Raw genomic sequence first — 19,104 nt, 5'->3', positions numbered from 1 at the left:
CCCCGCAGCCCGGGCCCCCATATCCCAGCGCCCCCCCGGCCCAGCCCGCCGCCCCCATATCCCAGCGCCCCCCCGGCCCGGCCCCCCAGCCCGCCGCCCCCATATCCCAGCGCCCCCCCGGCCCGGCCCCCCAGCCCGCCGCCCCCATATCCCAGCGCCCCCCCGGCCCAGCCCGGGCCCCCATATCCCAGCGGCCCCCCGGCCTGCCCCCCAGCCCAGGCCCCCATATCCCAGCGCCCCCGCAGCCCGCCGCCCCCCCGGGTCCCCCATATCCTGGTGCCTCCGTGTGCTGGCCCCCCATATCACAGCACCCCCCGGGCCCCCATATCCTGGTCCCTCTGTGTGCCGGACCCCCATATCCCAGTGCCAGCCCAGATCCCCAGATCCCAGCGCCCCCCCAGCCCAGACCCCCCAGACCCCCAAATCCTGGTGCCTCTGTGTCCCGGGCCCCCCCAGCCCAGACCCCCATATCCCAGTGCCCCCCACAGCGTGGCCCCCCCAGGTCCCCATATCCTTGTGCCTCTGCGTCCCGGCCCCGCATATCCCGGTGCCCCCCAAGCCCGGCCCCCCCAGGCCTCCATATCCTGGTGCCTCTGCGTCCCGGCCCCCCATATCCCGGTGCCCCCCCAGCCGCCGTATCCCAGTGCCCCCCCAGCCCGGCGGCCCCCCCCCCCAGCCCGGCCCCCATAGCCTGGTGCCTCTGCGTCCCGGCCCCCCATTGCCCGGTGCCCCCCCCCATAGCCTGGCACCCCCTGGGCCCCCATATCTTGGTGCCTCCACTTCCAGGCACCCCCATAGCCCAGCACCCCCTGGCCCCCATACCCTGGTGCCCCCCCTAGCCCGGCGCCCCCAAACCCCAGTGCCTGGCGCGCTCGCGGCTGGGCGATGAGCGAGCTCAAGGACTGCCCACTGCAGTTCCACGACTTCAAGTCGGTGGATCACCTGAAGGTTTGCCCGCGCTACACGGCCGTGCTGGCCCGCTCCGAGGACGATGGCATCGGCATCGAGGAGCTCGACACGCTACAGCTGGAGCTGGAGACGCTGCTGTCCTCGGCTAGCCGCAGGCTGCGGGTGCTGGAGGCAGAGACGCAGGTCAGGCTCCCTAGTTCCTCGGGGCGGCCTGGGGTACCAGGGTGATGGGCATGGGGAGGCCAGGCCACCCAGCACAGCTGCAGCTGGAGTCCATCGGTCTTGGCTTCGCGGCCCTTTGCCAGGGACCATTTGGGCTCAGGAGGGAGGTCCCTTCTGTGGCAGATGGAAGAGGTACCCCATATCTGCAAAGCTCCCCCCACTTCACGCACAGCCGTTTGGGGTCTGCCAATCCATGGTGCCCATGCCAAGAGCCGCTTGGTGGCAGTGCTGACCCAGCAGCAGGGGGTAGACCCTGTGGGCTTCAAACAAGCCAGCTGTGGAATGGTTAACATGTTGGGGTTTGCTGAGTTGTCATTACTTTTCAGAGTGAACACTATAACAGAGTCCCAAGTAATGTCACAAGTTATTGGGGTGGCTGAGCGATGGTTAATGGCGAGGGCCTTGTGCTATACAGGAGGTCAGACTGCATGATTTCATAGCCCCATTTGGCCTAAAAGGCCAAGAACCTTTGCCTTGTGGTAATGGCTGCAGCTGGGTCACTTCTTGTTGCTCTGTGGGTTGGCTCTGACCGGGAGGCCTGTTGGCTTTTTTTCTCTGTGCCTGGAATTGCTTCATACAGGGCCTAGCCCCTGTTTTGTCCAATGTGCCATCTCCCCAGTACTGGTTCCTCCCTCCCATGGCAGACAATGCCACAACAGAGCCCTGCTTGCTGCCAGTCTTGCAAGTCTGCCCAGCTGTTTCCCCTTCCTTCTCTCTCTGTGGGTTGTGCTCCCTGTGAGCTGCAGAGGGGTGCCAGCTGCCAGGGAGAACAGGGCTTGAGGGGAAAGGGGATGGGGGGGGGACCCTTAAAGGGAAGGCACGGCTCACTGAGGGCAAGAGACCTGGATGGAACTAGACCCTTCCCTTTCCGCTCCTGGTTCTGGGCGCAGCCAGCTGCCTGTCTGGTGTGACACAGTGCCATTCTCTTTCAGATTTTGACAGACTGGCAGGACAAGAAGGGGGACAGGCGGTTCCTGAAGCTGGGCAAAGAGCACGAACTGGGCACCCCAGTTAAACACGGAAAGCCCAAGAAGCAGAAACTAGAGGGGAAGGGTGGCCATGGCACAGGGCCTGGCCCTGGGCGGCCCAAATCCAAGAACCTTCAGCCCAAGATCCAAGAATATGAGTTTCCAGACGACCCAGTTGACATGCCTCGGATCCCCAAAAATGATGCCCCAAACAGGTATGGGGTATCTGTGTGAAGCGACACTGGGAGAGTGGGGGTGGAGACAACTGGGGCAGTGGGCAAAGGGACACTGGGGGGTTCCTAAGGAAAACAAACTCATTTCCCTGTTGCTCCTGGTCAAAGCCACCAGCTGCAAAGCTGAATTGGAGCTTGGATGGCATGAGAGTGAAGTCTGGTCTGGCACTGAGCCGTCCTAGGGCACAGAATCCATCTCCTGGGTAGAGGAGCAGCCACAGCTCAAGTCAGCGGCTCTGTGCCCGGCTTGGGGTGGCCACCTGCCCCCTTCTCTCTGAGTGCCTGCTTTGCTCTGCCATGCAGGTTCTGGGCTTCAGTGGAGCCCTACTGTGCTGACCTCACCAGTGAGGAGGTGCGAACCCTGGAGGAGCTGCTCAAACCCCCGGAGGATGAGGCTGAGCACTACAAGGTAAAGACCTCGGCGCAGCCACCCTCCAAGCCCCACGCTATCCTCCTGCTGTCTGGACTCTTCAGTCCTGTACCTTGAGGTGGGTGTCGACTCCGCTGGGGCGAGGCACGCAGCAAAGGCCTGTGTTTGTGGGCCGTTCCCTCCCCTCTGGATCCAGGCAGGGCCATGGGGCCTCTTGTCTGTGCTCGGGCAATGCAGGCTGGGTGGGACCAAGCTGAGCTGGAGGCTGTATTCTCCAAAAGGCCCGTGCTGCTTTGCCCCCGTTCTAGGGCAGCAGAGCGGCGCTGGGCTCTCCATGGAATACAGCAACCATTTCGGTTTCATTTTCAGGGCACTAAGTGGCCCAGGCCTTGGGTATCTGAAAGCTCGTCCCCTGCTCCAGCAACTTGGGCCTCCCTCTGCTTTTCAGACACAATCAAACTGCCTGCTGCAAGGGGCAGGAGACAGCAGCCTCCTCACAGGCCGGCCCCGCACTGTGGCACTTGCGGCTGCAGGATCTGAACGAGCCCAGATCTCTGCATACTGCGGGCCATGCCCAAACCTCCTTCCTGTGCTGTGCCAGGCCCTGGCCCAGCAGGTTGTTTTCAGTGAGAAACCCCAGCGGAGAGGGAGGGCAGGGACAGTTAGTCCATGAGTGCTCAGATCCCCCACTGGGCAGCGCGGAACAAGAACCTGGCTGGAGCAGTGGGCATTGTGGAAGGGAGAGGAGAGCAGTACATTTGGTGGGGGGAGGATATTGTCACTGCAGATCAGCCCTGTTGTGTTGCCCTCGAGGCCGGACGTGGGGCCGGAATGCAGAAAGTCACCTCAAAATGGCACAGCCAAGCCCCACATCTGGAGAGCCTAGGGAACAGCTGCATGCACAGCCTTACCCCTGCCTTGGGCAAGCTCAGATACCACCACCAGCAAGAAGGTCCCAGATCAGGGGTTTCTCTCTAAGCGGCGACAGAAATGTGCAGCATCTCGGAGTGCTCAGCACAGCTCTGGGTAGGCCTGAGGTCACCCAGGACTCGTGTGCAGCACCATGGTGGACAAATGAATCAGGGAGACGGAAATGTGCTGGCCTCTGGAGGGGTTTAGTGTTAAACTGCAGTGTTACAGCAATCAGTGCAAATGCCTCTTAATCTGCTGCCGCTTAATGCAGTGAAAGCCGTGGCACCTGGAGACACAGTTTGTGTCCACTCCAGGGAAAACGGAGCCTGAAATATACTGACCACTTCCAAATCGGTGGCAAAGCAGAATTTCTGGGCCGAAATACCTGCTTTAACAGTGTTCCAAAGAGTGCCTGTCCCAAACGCTGAACAATTCCCCCCCTTTCATGCAAACAGACACACTCACTGGTCCCACTGCTTCAGGCAGGAGATGGGTGGGACACTACCCAATCGCTGTTCAGAGTCAGGGGTGGTACAGGGCTGCGGAGAGGAGTATGAAAATCCAGACCTTAGCGAGAAGCAGAAGTCCAGGGGGCCAGGACCCTGGCCAGTACTCACCCGCTGCCCTCCCAGCTCACACAGCGAGAGCGCCCGAGCACCGGCCCAGCTGCCTCTCCGCCCCATGTATGCGTGCAGGAGTGACAAATGGAGTCCACGACGCTCCTTGTGTAGCGTAGGCAGCAGCTGGCACCTGGCTCTGCTTGTGCTGGTCAAGCCGGTAACCTCAGTGTGTGCTGTGCTGGGGCGAGACCCGAGCTGTGAGGGACACTGCCCACGCGTGCTTTGCGTCTGACCTGGATCCATCATACCTGAGCTTCCCAGAGCTGAGATCAAGAGGAAGCTCTTCTTTCTTGTGTGCAAGTGCTCTGGCAGAATCCCTTGCAGCTGTCTGTCAGTGCGGGTGTGTCACACGGTAAAGGGGGAGGAGAGCCCCTAACCCAGCCCACTCCCCCAGCCTTGGCAGGGCAGGAGCTGGGACTGCCACGCTGTGCCCTTCCTCAGGCAGGAATTCTGAAGCTCTTGGCATGTGCCCAAGGAGTGACCCTTACAGGACACGCATCTGCGCTCTGCAGAGACTCCCAGCAGGGCTTGACCACAGCCAGCTGGCGCTGTGAGATGCTCGGCACTGCTCGTCAGTGTGGGGTGCAGAGGGCGGCATAAGGCCACGCTCTGCCACGTCTCTGGTGGGAGAGGGGCTGCAGGGGCTCTGAGCCCAGCTCCCTGAGCTCCTGCTCTCGCTGTCCTGCTGTTGTAGATCCCACCTCTGGGGAAGCATTACTCTGTGCGCTGGGCCCAGGAGGACCTGCTGGAGGAGCAGAAGGATGGTACCCGGGCAGCAGCGGCTGCTGACAAGAAGAAAGGCATCCTGGGACCACTAACGGAGCTGGACACAAAAGGTGCCTCTGCTCCCCTTCCCCAGGCAGCACCTCCATGGAGGGACTGAGCGACATGTACTGGAGGCGCGGGGGGGGGGGGGGGGGGTGTTCGTCCATGCCCAGCACTAGGGGGGAACGGGGGGGTTTGTCCACGCCCAGCACCGAGGAGGGTGGGGTGGGGGGTTTGTCCACGCCCAGCACCAAGGGGTGGGAGGCAGAGGGGGTTCGTCCATGCCGGGGGGAGGGGAGGCTGTGGTTCAGGCACGCCCAGCACTCAGGGACTGGTGTGGGGGTAGGGGTGTGTGCCAGCCTCGCCCATGTGGCTGGAGAGTCCCCGGCCCTGGTGCAGGGCGGTGGGGGACATGCCAGCCTCACCCTGGGCAGCTGGGGAGTCCCAGAGTGGAGGCTGTTAGGCCCCTGTTCTGCTGCAGCCGCTGCTCTGCTCACCGCTTCCTTCTCGCAGATGTGGATGCACTGCTGAAGAAGTCAGAGTCCCAGCAGGAGCAGCCCGAGGACGGCTGCCCGTTTGGGCCCTTGACGCAGCGCCTCCTGCAGGCACTTGTCGAGGTGAGTGAGGCTCCGGGGCGACCCTGGCTGCCGTACCCCGTGGGGTGTGGGTCCCAGCAGCTCGAAACTCACCTTTCTCTCCTTCTCTGCTGCTAGGAGAACATCATCTCGCCCATTGAGGACTCCCCGATCCCAGAGCTGGCGGGCAAAGACTCGGGAGCTGACGGTGCCGGTACTTCGCCCCGCAGCCAGAACAAACCCTTCAGGTGAGCAGCCCTATGCAGCCAGCCTGGTGGGCTGGTGGCCTGGCCAAGAGGCTCTTCTCTGCCTGGGAAACTGCTCCAGAACCTGGTCTGAATGTGCTGAGGTGCCCCCCAGGCCTGGGGTGGGTGCGCCGGCGCTGTAAGGGAAGAACATAAGAATGGCCAGATTGGGTCAGACCAAAGGTCCATCTAGCCCCGTATCCTGTCTGCCGACCATGGCCACTGCCAGGTGGCCCAGAGGGAATGTACAGAACAGGTAACCGTCAAGTGATCCATCCCCTTGCCCATTCCCAGCTTCTAGCAAACAGAGCCTAGGGATACCATCCCTGCCCATCCTGGCTAATAGCCATTGATGGACCCATTCTCCATGAACTTATCTAGATCTTTTTTGAACCCTGTTATAGTCTTGGCCTTCACAACATCCTCTGGCAAAGGGTTCCACAGGTTGACTGTGCGTTGTGTGAAGAAATACTTCCTTTTGTGTGTTTTAAACCTGCTGTCTATTAATTTCATTGAGTGACCCCTAGTTCTTGTGTTATGACAAGAAGTAAACAACACTTCCTTATCTACTTTCTCCACACCAGTCATGATTTTATAGACCTCAATCATATCCCCCCTTAGCCGTCTCTTTTCCAAGCTGAAAAGTCCCCTGTCTTATTAATCTCTGGTCATATGGTAGCTGTTCCATACCCCTAATAATTTTTGTTACCCTTTTCTGAACATTTTCCAATTCCAATATAGCTTTTTTGAGATGGGGCGACCACATCTGCAGGCAGTGTTCAAGATATGGGCGTATCATGGATTTATATGGAGTGTGACAAAGCTCCTGCTCTACCTTGGTGCGTCTTGCGCTTATTGGCAGATTTGCTCGCCTGGAGCTTCACGGCAGCCCTCAGTTTGACCCTTTTCGTGAACCCACAGTCCAGGTCGACTCCTCCTGTGTCTGACCAGGAGTTGGAAAGATTTGGGGGAACCCAGGCCCGCCCTCTACTCCGGGTTCCGGCCCAGGGCCCTGTGGAATGCAGCTGTCTAGGGTGCCTCCTGGAACAGCTGTTGGACAGCTACAACTCCCTGGGCTACTTCCCCATGGCCTCCTCCCAACACCTTCTTTATCCTCACCACAGGACCTTCCTCCTGGTGTTTGATAACGCTTGTACTCCTTAGTCCTCCGACAGTCCGTGTTCTCACTCTCAGCTCCTCACACACACACCACAAACAGAAGTGAGCTCCTTTTTAAAACCCAGGTGCCGTGATTAGCCTGCCTTAATTGATTCTAGCAGCTTCTTGATTGGCTGCAGGTGTTCTAATCAGCCTGTCTTAATTGTTCTGGAACCTTCCCTGTTACCTTACCCAGGGAAAAGGGACCTACTTAGCCTGGGGCTAATATATCTGCCTTCTATTACTCTCCTGTAGCCATCTGGCCCGACCCTGTCACATATCCCCCCCTCTGCCCAACACTATGGGGTTGGGCAACTTGGGACGTCAGGCAGTGTACTCGTGACAAGCCATCTGTATTGCCATGGTGACTTCCAGCCTGGTGTTGTATGGTGAATTGGAAAGGTTGTAGGGTCAGGAACCATCTGGTCAACCTTGCGTTCTTCTCTTTATTTCGCTGCATCCACTGCAGGGGTGCATGGTCGGTCACAAGTGTAAACCGTTGTCCCAGAAGGTAATAACGTAGTGTTTCCATGGCCCATTTAACAGCTAGGCACTCTTTCAACCTCGGCATACTTCTGCTCTCTCGGGAGGAGTTTCCTGCTGAGGTAGAGGATTGGGTGTTCTTCATCTCCGACCATCTGCGATAGGACAGCTCCCAGTCCTACTTCAGATGCATCTGTTTGTAAAATGAATTCTTTGTTGAAGTCTGGGGCTATAAGCACAGGCTTACTACAGAGGGCTGTCTGTAGATCCATGAATGCTCTCTCTGCGGCATCTGTCCACACTTCACCATGTCTGGACCCTGGGCTTTTATCAGGTCTGTCAGGGGACTCGCTCTGGTAGCAAAATGCGGAATATATCGTCTGTAGTACCCCACCACACCCAGGAATGCCCAGACTTGCTTTTTCTGATTCGGCCGGGGCCAATTTTGGATAGCCTCTAGTTTGTTTTGTTGGGCTTGACCATGCCCTTTCCTACAATGTAGCCAAGGTATTTAGCCTCGGCTAGCCCTACAGCACACTTGGCTGGGTTGGCTGTGAGGCCAGCCTGTCTTAGCGTGTCCAGAACCGCTTCCACCTTTCCTAAGTGGGTTTCCCAGTCGGGGGTGTGAATAATCACATCATCCAGGTATGCCACTGCATAACTGGTATGGGGCCGTAGGAGCTTGTCCATAAGACGCTGGAAGGTGGCAGGTGCCCCATGCAGTCCAAAAGGAAGAACAGTATATTGAAACAGACCCTCTGGGGGTAGAGAATGCCATCTTTTCTTTCGCATCTTTGGCAAGGGGAATCTGCCAGGATCCGTTTGTTAAATCAAGGGTGGTCAAAAATCAGGCATTGCCCAGGCGGTCAACTAACTCATCGATGTTGGGTATGCATCAAATTTGGATATCTCATTCAGCCGGCGAAAGTCATTACAAAACCTAGTGGTGCCATCGGGTTTGGGCACCAACACAGTCAGGCTTGACCACTGACTGTGGGACTCTTCGATGACTCCCAGCTCCAACATCCTTTTTACCTCTGACTTGATCTCCTCCCTTTTTGCTGCTGGGACCCGGCAGGGCCTTAAAGTTACCTTTGCCCCAGGGTCTGTGATAATATGGTGATATGCTTCGGTGGTCCGGCCTGGTTTGGTTGAAAACATGTCCTGGTATCGGTTGATCATCTCAGTTACCTCCTTCTTCTGTTTTGGTATCAGATCAGTGGATATCCTGATCTGCTCCTGCATGTTATTTCCCTGGATCGGGGTCTCTTGGGCCACTACACATGCCTCTTGTTGGTGCCAAGGCTTTAAGAGGTTAATGTGATACATTTGTTCTTGTTTCCGGCGTCCTGGCTGCAGCACCTTGTAGGTCACTTCCCCCACGGGTTCAACCACCTCATAGGGCCCCTGCCATTGGTCCAAAAGCTTGCTTTCTGCCTTGGGTACCAACACCATCACCCAATCCCCTGGTTGGAACAGTCGGACTTTTGCCTGGCGATTGTAATGGGTTCGCTGGGCCTCCTGTCCCTTTTCCAAATGTTCCCGTACAATAGGGGTGACCCGGGCTATCCGTTCTCGCATCTGCAACGGATGGTCAATTACATTCTTCCCCTCATTGGGTTCCTCTTCCCAGATTTCTTTTGCAATATCTAGTATGCCACGGGGGTGGCGTCTGTATAATAATTCAAAGGGGGAAAACCCAGTTGAGGCCTGAGGTACCTCCCGGATTGCAAACATAAGGTAGGGTAGTAGGGTGTCCCAATCCTTCCTATCCCAACTTACCACTTTCTACTAGCCCATCGGTCTGCGGATGATAGACAGAAGTTCTCAGGGTATGTATATGGAGCAGCGTACACAGGTCCTTCATTAGCTTCAACATAAATGGGGTACCTTGGTCTGTTAATATCTCCTTTGGTAGCCCCACTCGGGCAAAGATCCCCACCAACTCTTTAGCTAGCGTTTTAGAGGCTGTGTTCCGCAGGGGGACGGCTTCTGGGTAGCGAGTAGCATAATCCAGAACGACAAGTATATATTGGTGGCCCCAGGCTGTCTTCTCCAGGGGTCCCACTAGATCCACGGCTATTCGCTCGAAGGGGACCTCTATGATGGGAAGGGGTACTAAAGGTGCCCTCAAGTGGGGATGGGGACTGTGCAGCTGACACTCTGGGCAGGACGCACAGTACCCCCGTACTTCTTCATGTACTCCGGGCCAGAAGAATCGTCCCAGGACCCGTGCCAGGGTCTTCTCTACCCCCAAATGCCCCCCCAAAAAGATGACTATGGGCCAGACTTAATACAGCATTCTGGTGTTTTTGAGGTACTAGGATCTGCTGTACCTTCTGCCCCTGTACCGTTGCAACTCGGTATAAGAGATTCTTCTTCATTGTGAAGTAGGGTCCTGGTCCCTGGGTTTTCCCTTCCACGGGGACCCCATCTATTTCAGTCACCTCCTTCCTAATGTTGTCGTACCTTCGGTCTTCAGCCTGATCCCGTCCAAAATTTCCTCTCCCGGGGCTAATCTGCCCGAGATCTAGGGGGCCAGTCTCTGTTGCCTCTACTGGCTCAGAGGCGTTAGGGTGTCGGTCAGATTCGGGTGCTTCTCCCCCCTGGGTGGCCTCCTTTTCAGCTGCTCGGGTCCGCCTACCTACGAGAGCGACCCTCTGGCTTTGGGCCAGTATTCGGGTTCCCAAGGCCTTAGCTTCCCTTCTTTCCCTTTTTGTCTTTCTACGCTGTCTGGGAGTGGAGAACAAATCTGGGGATATTTCAGAGAAGGTTGGGGATTGACAGTCTACTGTGGATGCCTCACTACTTTCAGGGCTTCCCCCTTTCTCCAGTTCCCCTACCGGGAGTAAGTCTCCAAACCCTGGGAAGTCCCTCCCTATGAGCACCGGGTATGGGAATTTTGGGACTACACCTGCTGCTACCTCAGTAGTGTTCCCCTGAATCTCGATTTTTACTGGGATGGTGGGGTAATAACCAACTGTCCCATGGATGCATGTTATCCCCGTACGCTTAGCCCACAGCAGCTGACTACGCTTCACGAGCTTCCCCGAGACAAGCGTGATAGCACTCCCCGAATGTGGTCTCTACCCCATTTAGCTTCACTGGTCTAGTGTACATTTGTGGGGTTAGTGAGACCCCCACAAGGTGGATTAGGGAGCATGGGTCTGCCCAGTTCCCCAGGTCACACTGCATCGGCTCCTCGGCATTGGGACACTGTGCAGCTATGTGTCCCCACTCCCCGCAGGCGTAACATCTGTATGGAGCCCTAGGCGTTCCCCGGTCTCTTGGTTTGGGCAGTCTAACATCACGATCCTCTTCCCCCTCAGTGCTCCGACTCTTTGTGGCTGCTGGTGGCCTTCAGCTCCTCTCTTTTTCCCCCTGGGCTCTCCTGGTGGCCCAGTCACCTGAGCTCGAGGGCTTGGTGCTGCTAGTGTAACCCGGGGTGCGTCTTCCTTAACCGGTCAGGTCAGCTCCCTCGCCGTCCTTCGCCTCTCTACCAGCGCGACAACCTCGTCGTAGGGGGAGGGTTCGTTCTGGCTTACCCGGGCGCGAAGGTCTGGCTGTAGTCCTCTCCTGTACCGGTCGATGACCAGAACCTCTAGTATCGACTCCGGGACTCAGTTCGTAACCACTTTCGTGCGAGATGGATGAGGCCATATGATTGGGACCGCGGGGTTTTGTTTTCCTGGTACCTCCACTCATGATATTGCTGGGCCCGCACTGCGGTCGTTACCCCAGATCTGGCCAGGATCTCTGCTTTCAGCTGGGGGTAGTCTGCCGCAGCCTCTTCAGGCAAATCGTAGTAGGCCTTCTGGGCCTCCCCACACAGGAATGGAGCGAGGATGCCAGACCCCTGTTCTCAGGGCCAAGCCTCCCGCAGGGCTGTCCTCTCAAAGGCCAGGAGGTATGCCTCTACATCATCCTTCCGCGTCATTTTCTGCAGCCAGTTGCTGGCCCGCATGATCTGCGTCCCCTCACGGCCGCGGTTCAGCTCTGTAAGGGCCTTTCCCTGGTTTATCCGTTCCTGCAACATAGCCCGGTCCTGAGCAGCCTGGTCCATCAGCAGGCGATTAGTCTCTTGCTGCAGCCGCACTGCTTCCTGTTGGGCAGCTGCCTGGACACGAGTAGCCTCCTGCTGGGCAGCCGTGGCTTGTATCAGTGCCCGCACTACATCCTCCACTGTGGTGAGAAAAATAAAAATAGACCCTCTTCCCTTCCCCCGCACCAACACCCTCCTCCTCCCGCTGCGCTGTGCACACCAGATCCCACTGCTCACACCAGTTGTGACAAAGTTCCTCCTCTACCTTGGTGCGTCTTGCGCTTATTGGCAGATTTGCTCGTCTTGGAGCTTCACGGCAGCCCTCAGCTTGGCCGTTTTCATGAACCCACAGTCCAGGTCAACTCCTCCTGTGTCTGACCAGGAGTTGGGAGGTTTGGGGGGAACCCGGGCCCACCCTTTACTCCGGGTTCCAGCCCAGGGCCCTGTGGAATGCAGCTGTTTAGAGTGCCTCCTGGAACAGCTGTGCGACAGCTACAACTCCCTGGTCTACTTCCCCATGGCCTCCTCCCAACACCTTCTTTATCCTCACCATAGGACCTTCCTCCTGGTGTCTGATAATGCTTGTACACCTCAGTCCTCCAACAGTCCGTGTTCTCACCCTCAGCTCCTCATACACACACACACCGCAAACAGAAGTGAGCTCCTTTTTAAAACCCAGGTGCCATGATTAGCCTGCCTTAATTGATTCTAGCAGCTTCTTGATTGGCTGCACGTGTTCTAATCAGCCTGTCTTAATTGTCTCCAGAAGGTTCCTGATTGTTCTGGAACCTTCCCTCTTACCTTACCCAGGGAAAAGGGACCTACTTAGCCTGGGGCTAATATATCTGCCTTCTATTCCTCTCCTGTAGCCATCCGGCCCGACCCTGTCACAAGAGGCAGTACAATATTTTCTGTCTTATTATCTATCCCTTTCTTAATTTTATTTATTTAGTGTGTGCATAGTCATCTAGCCATTCCCAACATTCTGTTCGCTTTTTTGGCTGCCGCTGCACAACAAGTGGATGTTTTCTGAGAACTATCCGCAATGATTCATAGACTCATAGATATTAAGGTCAGAATGGACCATTATGATCATCTAGTCTGGCCTCCTGCACAGTGCAGGCCACCAAAGCTCACCCATCCACCCCAGCAATAAACCTCTCGCCTATGTCTGAGCTATTGAAATCCTCAAATGATGGTTTAAAGACTTCAAGGCGCAGAGAATCCTCCAGCAAGTGACCCGTGCCCCATGCTGCAGAGGAAGGTGAAAAACCCCCAGGGCCTCTTCCAATCTGCCCTGGAGGAAAATTCCTTCCCGACCCCAAATATGGTGGTCAGCTGAACCCTGAGCACGTGGGCAAGAATCACCAGCCAGATACCCAGGAAAGAATTCTCTGTAGTAACTCAGATCCCACCCCATCTAACATCCCATCACAGGCCATTGGGCCTATTTACCATGAATAGTTAAAGATCAATTAATTGCCAAAATCATGTTATCCCATCATAGCATCTCTTCCATAAAATTATCGAGTTTAATCTTGAAGCCAGATAGGTCTTTTGCCCCCACTGCTTCCCTTGGAAGGCTGTTCCAGAATTTCACTCCTCTGATGGTTAGAAACCTTCGTCTAATTTCAAGTCTAAACTTCCCAATGACAAGTTTATATCCATTTGTTCTTGTGTCCACATTGGTACTGAGCTTAAATAATTCCTCTCCCTCTCCGGTATTTATCCCTCTGATATATTTATAGAGAGCAATCATATCTCCCCTCAACCTTCTTTTGGTTAGGCTAAACAAGCCAAGCTCCTTGAGTCTCCTTTCATAAGACAGGTTTTCCATTCCGCGGATCATCCTAGTAGCCCTTCTCTGTACCTGTTCCAGTTTGAATTCATCCAAGATCTCTTTCTTGAGTTGTAACAGCTAATTGAGACCCCCATTATTTTATCTGTATAGTTGTGATTATGTTTTCCAGCATGCATTACTTTGCATTTATCCACACGGAATTTCATCTGCCATTTTGTTGCCCAGTCACCCAGTTTTGAGAAATCCTTTTGTAGCTCTTTGCAGTCAGCTTCGGATTTAACTATCTTGAATAGTTTTGTATCATCTGCAGATTTTGCCACCTCACTGTTTACCCCTTTTCCAGATCAGTTGGATATGAATGTGTTGAACAGCACTGGGCCCAATACAGACCCCTGGGGGTCACCACTATTTACCTCTCTCCATTCTGAAAACTGACCATCGATTCCTACCCTTTGTTTCCTGACTTTTACCCAGTTACCAATCCATGAGAGGACCTTCTCTCTTATCCCATGACAGCTTACTCTGCTTAAGAGCCTTTGGTGAGGGACCTCGTCAAAGGCTTTCTGACGATCTAAGTACACCATATCTACTGGGTCCTCCTTGTCCACATGCTCGCTGACCCCCTCACAGAATTGTAGTAGAAGCAGAGAAGAAACCTCTCTTCTCGTGTCTACATGCGTTGAGGAATTGCTCAGGGAGAAGTTCAAGGGTTAGAGAGCCTGGGGTGTTCAGCCCCTGAGCAGAACTCTCCTGTCCCCTCTGAGATCCAGCGCCCTAGAGCCTGGGCTCTCCTGTGCCTGGCAGGCAGCACCAGAGCCAAGGGAGAGGAATGGGCTCATACTCTTGCCGAGTTGGACTTGGAAGCAGCCAGCCTGTGGGTGAGATCTGGGCGGGGAGCCTGGTTAGTTCTCACTGCCTCCTTTCTGGAGCGAGGGCCAGCCCTGCCTGCCCCTGGGCGGAGGGGAGGGGACAAAGGGAGGGCCGGCCGGCTCTTTGCTGATCTAGCAGGTGTGCTGCTGCAGTAGCCGGGGTGGTGGGCTGCCAGGGCCTCACAGAAGCTCCCTTCTCTGCCCCTTGCAGCGTCCCCCACACCAAGTCCCTGGAGGGGCGGCTCAAGGAGGAGCTGATTGCCCAAGGCCTGCTGGAGTCCGAGGACCGCCCCCCCGAGGACTCGGAGGACGAGGTCCTGGCAGAGCTGCGGAAGAGGCAGGCCGAGCTCAAGGCGCTCAGCGCTCACAACCGGGCCAAGAAGCAGGAGCTGCTCAGGTGGGTGTGGGGCCGGAGGTGCTGGCGGGGGGCTAGGCCACAGCTGACGGCTCTGCCTCTCTCCCCAGGCTGGCCAAGGATGAGCTACACCGGCAGGTTCTGCGGCAACGCGTGCGCGTGGCTGACAATGAGGTCATGGACGCCTTCCGCAAGATCATGGCGGCACGCCAGAAGAAGCGCACGCCCACCAAGAAGGAGAAGGACCAGGCCTGGAAGACCCTGAAGGAGCGCGAGAGCATCCTCAAGCTCCTGGATGGCTAATGGGGAAGAGCCACAGCCTGCCCTGTCTCTCCAGACTGGCGGCCCAGCTGGGCTCCCTCGGCCTGCACAGACCGCTCCTCGCTGGGCACAGGGAGGCTCCGACCCTGGGCCTTAGCAGTGACTTCCCTGGCCTTGTCTCAGTGGGGCTGGGCACAGGCTCAGCTCTGTCTGCCGGGGGCCAGGCTGGAGGGGTTTGCCAGGCCCTGGGGAGGCAGAGCCCCCATGTGTGTCGCCCCCTGCGGCTCTGCACCTGTAGCACCTCCCCGAGCAGCTCTCCGTGCTCCCCCTCCTCCCTGGGGCGCTCAGCTTCTCTGTATCTCCCTTCCCTGCTATGCTGTGCAAGGTACGCTCTCCCTTCCCAGCCCCCGGTGGGCCTGCTCCCTGGAGCAGGTGATCTGCAGGGGTGGGTGCTGTGCAGGGCTGGGCCAGGGCCCCGGGCCCTTCTCCTAGGCCTGTTCTTTGGATCCCTGCTGCAGCCAAGGGCACCAGAGGGCTCCCTCATCCATCTGCCTGTAGGCAGCGCTCTTTCCTTTCTGGCCCATCTGGCCGCAGATCCAGAGCACTAGTCTGGCTGCAGGCGAGAGCCACCCATCCACCCCAGGACCACACAAGCACAGCTGCCTGTCTAGAAGGATCACTGGTCTCGGCCTTTCTCCTGGTCGCGTGGGCAAGGGCAGGGGCTGACCAGCCCTGCTAGCATAGCCCCAGCCTCCAAAGGGCCTGAAGCCAAGCAGGGAGCTGCTGCCTGGAGAAACCAGGGTCTGGGTGCCCTCCACGTGCCCAGCTGTGAGCAGCAGAGGGTGCTGTGACCCTGGGAACAGCCCAGCTTCCCTCGCCGGGTGCAGCTGGGCCCTGCTGTTATTCTTGGAAAGCCGTGCCAGCCCTGACATCAGCTGTGCTGCAGCCTCCAGCCCCACTGCCTGGGATGCCTCCATGGGGTGGGTGTGTAGCTCCGGGGCGTGGGGAGGACACAGACCTGCTGGACAGTGCATCTCTGTTCCACTTCCAGCTCAGTCCCCAGGTGCGGCGGGAGCTGCCAAAGCAGGGGGCTCTAGCTGTGTCCCTGTCCCCTTCCCCTGGGTGGGGGGCTGGCCCCTGGGGGAGCAGGGCTAGAAGTGCGGCTAGAAGTCTCCATGGCTGGAGGCTGTCCAGCCACAGGAGGGAGCTGCCGAAGTGCGATGGGAAGTTGAGGCCTGAAGCGCAGCCCCTCGCTTTGCCTCAGGCCAGCGCAGCAGTGGGGGCGGGCATGCAGCAGAGCGGAGGGGGCCTGAGGCAAAGGGGGAAGGAGCGCCCCCCTGCTGTACAGGTCGTGCCAGGGCAGATCTGGCGGTGCTGGGTGGGCAGGAAGACGGTAGCAAATGGAGGGGCAGGGGCTGGCTGAAGTGCAGGACCTGGATCTCTGCCTCTGTGCAGGGAGGGCCCCGCTCCACCTGGGGCCCCTGCAGTCCTGCACTCAGCTGCAGAGGTGCCCCCTATGAGGCTTGCCCCTTGCGGGGAGGCACAGGCTGTGCCTGGCTGGGAGAGCACCTGAGTCCTAGCTTGTGGAGCTCCTTCTGGCTGTAGTAGCCGTCTCCTGGGAGGGCAGGGACACCATGGCTGGGGCTGTGCCAACTGGGCAGAATCCAGAGGGATTGAGCTGGGGCCAGGGAGGGGTCCTGGGCTCCCCTCTGCTTAGCGGGAGTAGCCCAGTTGCTGCTGAGATTTGAGGCTCTGGGGGTCTCAGCACCAAGGCTGGGTCAGGCCTGGGCTGGGGGTGCCGCCTGCTGGGCTCTGCATGTGAATGACAGCTTTTAGCTGATGGGGCAGGGGAGGGATGAGGTGGCCGTGCACCCATCTCATGTCAGTGCCCAGCACCACTGCCCGTGGGTGGGTGCTCTCTGCACAGGCCCTGCCAGGGAGTGGGGGGCTGGAGAGCAGAGACCCTCCAAACTAGCTGCAGCCCACGGGGTGGGTGGGGAAGCTGCTACTTGCCTTAGTGGGGTGGGTTGGAGTTCTGCCAGCCCTGTTGGTGCTATCCCCAGCCCAGCACTGGGCACCTTCTGGGCTTCCCGAATGCCAGTTGTCTGCCCCCTGGCCTCCCCCAACCGAAGGTGCACAAGGATGGGTTCCAGCCAGAGGAACCTTTGTTTTCTCTCCAGCGGTTTCTTCACTCACCTCCCTGTTCGCTGGGAGACTGGGGCTGGCTCTTGGGCCCACTGGTCTGGGGGGTGGTCAGAGGGTCCTTGCACCACTTTCTCTGAAAGCTTGAATGGTCGTATCAGGGCATGGGAGCAGGTGAGGCCTGCTCCAGCGCCCGGCCATGATGCCAACAGCTCTGGGAGGTCCCTGTTGTTAGTGGGCTAAAACCGGAGCAAACCCATTGGCTGACACACGCAGGAGGGTTTCCATGTCATTCTGGCTAGGGCGGGAAGTGTGCCAGCTGAAGTGCTGGGACTATCTTGACTAGTTGAAGGGGAACCCCCAGGGTCTCCCTGGCCTCTGCAAAGCACTGTTGGGGGCGCTAGGCTGCTGGAATTCTGTGAGCAGCTCAGTCGTGGAGTGGGACTTCCAAAGGGCCTCAGACAGGGCCGGAGCCAGAAACCCCCGCCTAGGTTATCCAGTCTGGCAAAAGGTGGGGAAGGCCTGAGGCCATGAGCACGGTCAAGCTGTGGCTACATGGAGCTGCCTCGGTGGCTCACGGACTTTTCTACGCCTGCCTCGCTCCCCACACCCTCTTCCCGAGAGGACAATTGTAGAGTTGGAAAGTTCTTGGCCCATGGTTGGGTCCGAGGCTGGGTGTTCAGTGTATTTATTAGCAAGCGAGAAATTTAGCCACTGTTGCAAATGACACCAAATTATTTAAATAAAGATGGTGAAGACTGAGAGGAGCCTGCGGGGGTCTGACCAGCCAGGAGACCAGGCGACCCACTGGCAGATGGCAGTCAGAGCTGACAGACAAATGAACATTGGCAGGAATAAGTCAACCTGCTCGCTCGCTGTACAGGGCTCTCAAGGAACTGTAATGACCCAGGGAAAAGGCCTGGCTGTTCTTGGGCCGGATCAGTGGAAGCTCTGTTCTGTGTGCAGCCGCAGTGAACAAGCAAATAAACAGGTGGGATGCACAAGGATGAAAAAGCCTCCTCTGGGATGCTGTGATCAGTGCTAGTCCCCACGTCTCCGCCAGAAAGCAGCAGGAATCAAGGGGCTCGGGCAGAGGCAACGCGAATGGTCTGGGACTGGAAAGCCCCCAGGCAGAGAGCCTGAAACACTTGGGCCTGTCTCCATTAGAGAAGAGACAAGGGGGGAGCTGATTAAGGTGGCCTGGAGAATGAATGGGCTAGAAAAGGCAGAGTAGGCACCCCCGTTCTCCCTCTGTCCTGACAGGAGAACCGGGGCGTTTCAGGATGCTGACAGGTAGCATGTTTACAGCAGGGAGGAAAGAGCTTTTAGGCGACCCTCTGCTGTCCAAGGGTGGTGCCTCCGTAGGCTGAAAGGGGGGCCAGGAGGGAGCATCTGGGAGCATGAGAGAGAGAAGGGCCCCTGCAGCCTGAGGAGCTACGGGGAACCCCCCAGGACAAGTTACTCTGGGCCTGGGCCCGGCTGGCTGGTCCTGTGACAAGTGCGCCAGGGAGGGAGCTGGGGGCTGTGACGTGCAAAGGGGTGAGTGGAGGCCCCCGGGGGCAGGCATGAGGAAGGGGCCTGGAGAAATGGAATGGATTGGTGGGGGGACTCCATGGGGTGGCCTGGGGCTGGGGTGTGTGGGGATTCTGGGGGGGTTCCATGGGGTGGCCTGGAGCGGGGGTGGGGGGGGGTGGGAGGGACCCATGTGGCCGCTTTGGAGGAGGGGGAGGGCTCTCACGGGGCAGGAGTGTGGGGGGGCGTCCCGCAGGGTGGCTCTGGAGAAGGGGGGTCCTGTGGGGGAGTCTGGAGAAGGGGGCCCCGCGTGGGGCAATCTGGAGAAGGGGGGTCCTGTGGGGGGGTCTGGAGAAGGGGGCCCCGCGTGGGGCAATCGAGAAGGGGGGTCCTGTGGGGGGGGGTCTGGAGAAGGGGGCCCCGCGTGGGGCAATCGAGAAGGGGGGTCCTGTGGGGGGGGGTCTGGAGAAGGGGGCCCCGCGTGGGGCAATCGAGAAGGGGGGTCCTGTGGGGGGGGGTCTGGAGAAGGGGGCCCCGCGTGGGGCAATCGAGAAGGGGGGTCCTGTGGGGGGGGGTCTGGAGAAGGGGGCCCCGCGTGGGGCAATCTGGAGAAGGGGGCGCCCTGCGGGGCGGGGGCGCCGCCCTAGTAGGCGCTGGAACTA

General features: G+C 58.1%; 1 protein-coding gene across 1 annotated transcript; it reads left to right on the top strand.

Moving 5' to 3' along the window:
- Nucleotides 1-242: 242 nt before the first annotated feature.
- Nucleotides 243-17,944, top strand: TADA3 (transcriptional adaptor 3). Its single transcript, XM_037904656.2, has 8 exons — nt 243-1,092; nt 2,064-2,314; nt 2,636-2,741; nt 4,929-5,070; nt 5,513-5,616; nt 5,713-5,822; nt 14,384-14,569; nt 14,638-17,944. Exons 1-8 carry the CDS (start codon nt 886-888, stop codon nt 14,828-14,830), a joined length of 1,299 nt encoding a protein of 432 aa, XP_037760584.1. The 5' UTR covers nt 243-885; the 3' UTR covers nt 14,831-17,944.
- The last annotated feature ends 1,160 nt before the right edge of the window (nt 17,945-19,104 follow it).

Source organism: Chelonia mydas, chromosome 7 (assembly GCF_015237465.2).
Source record: "Chelonia mydas isolate rCheMyd1 chromosome 7, rCheMyd1.pri.v2, whole genome shotgun sequence".
Classification (NCBI taxonomy): domain Eukaryota; kingdom Metazoa; phylum Chordata; order Testudines; family Cheloniidae; genus Chelonia; species Chelonia mydas.
This window is presented reverse-complemented; position numbering and strand designations above follow the sequence as displayed.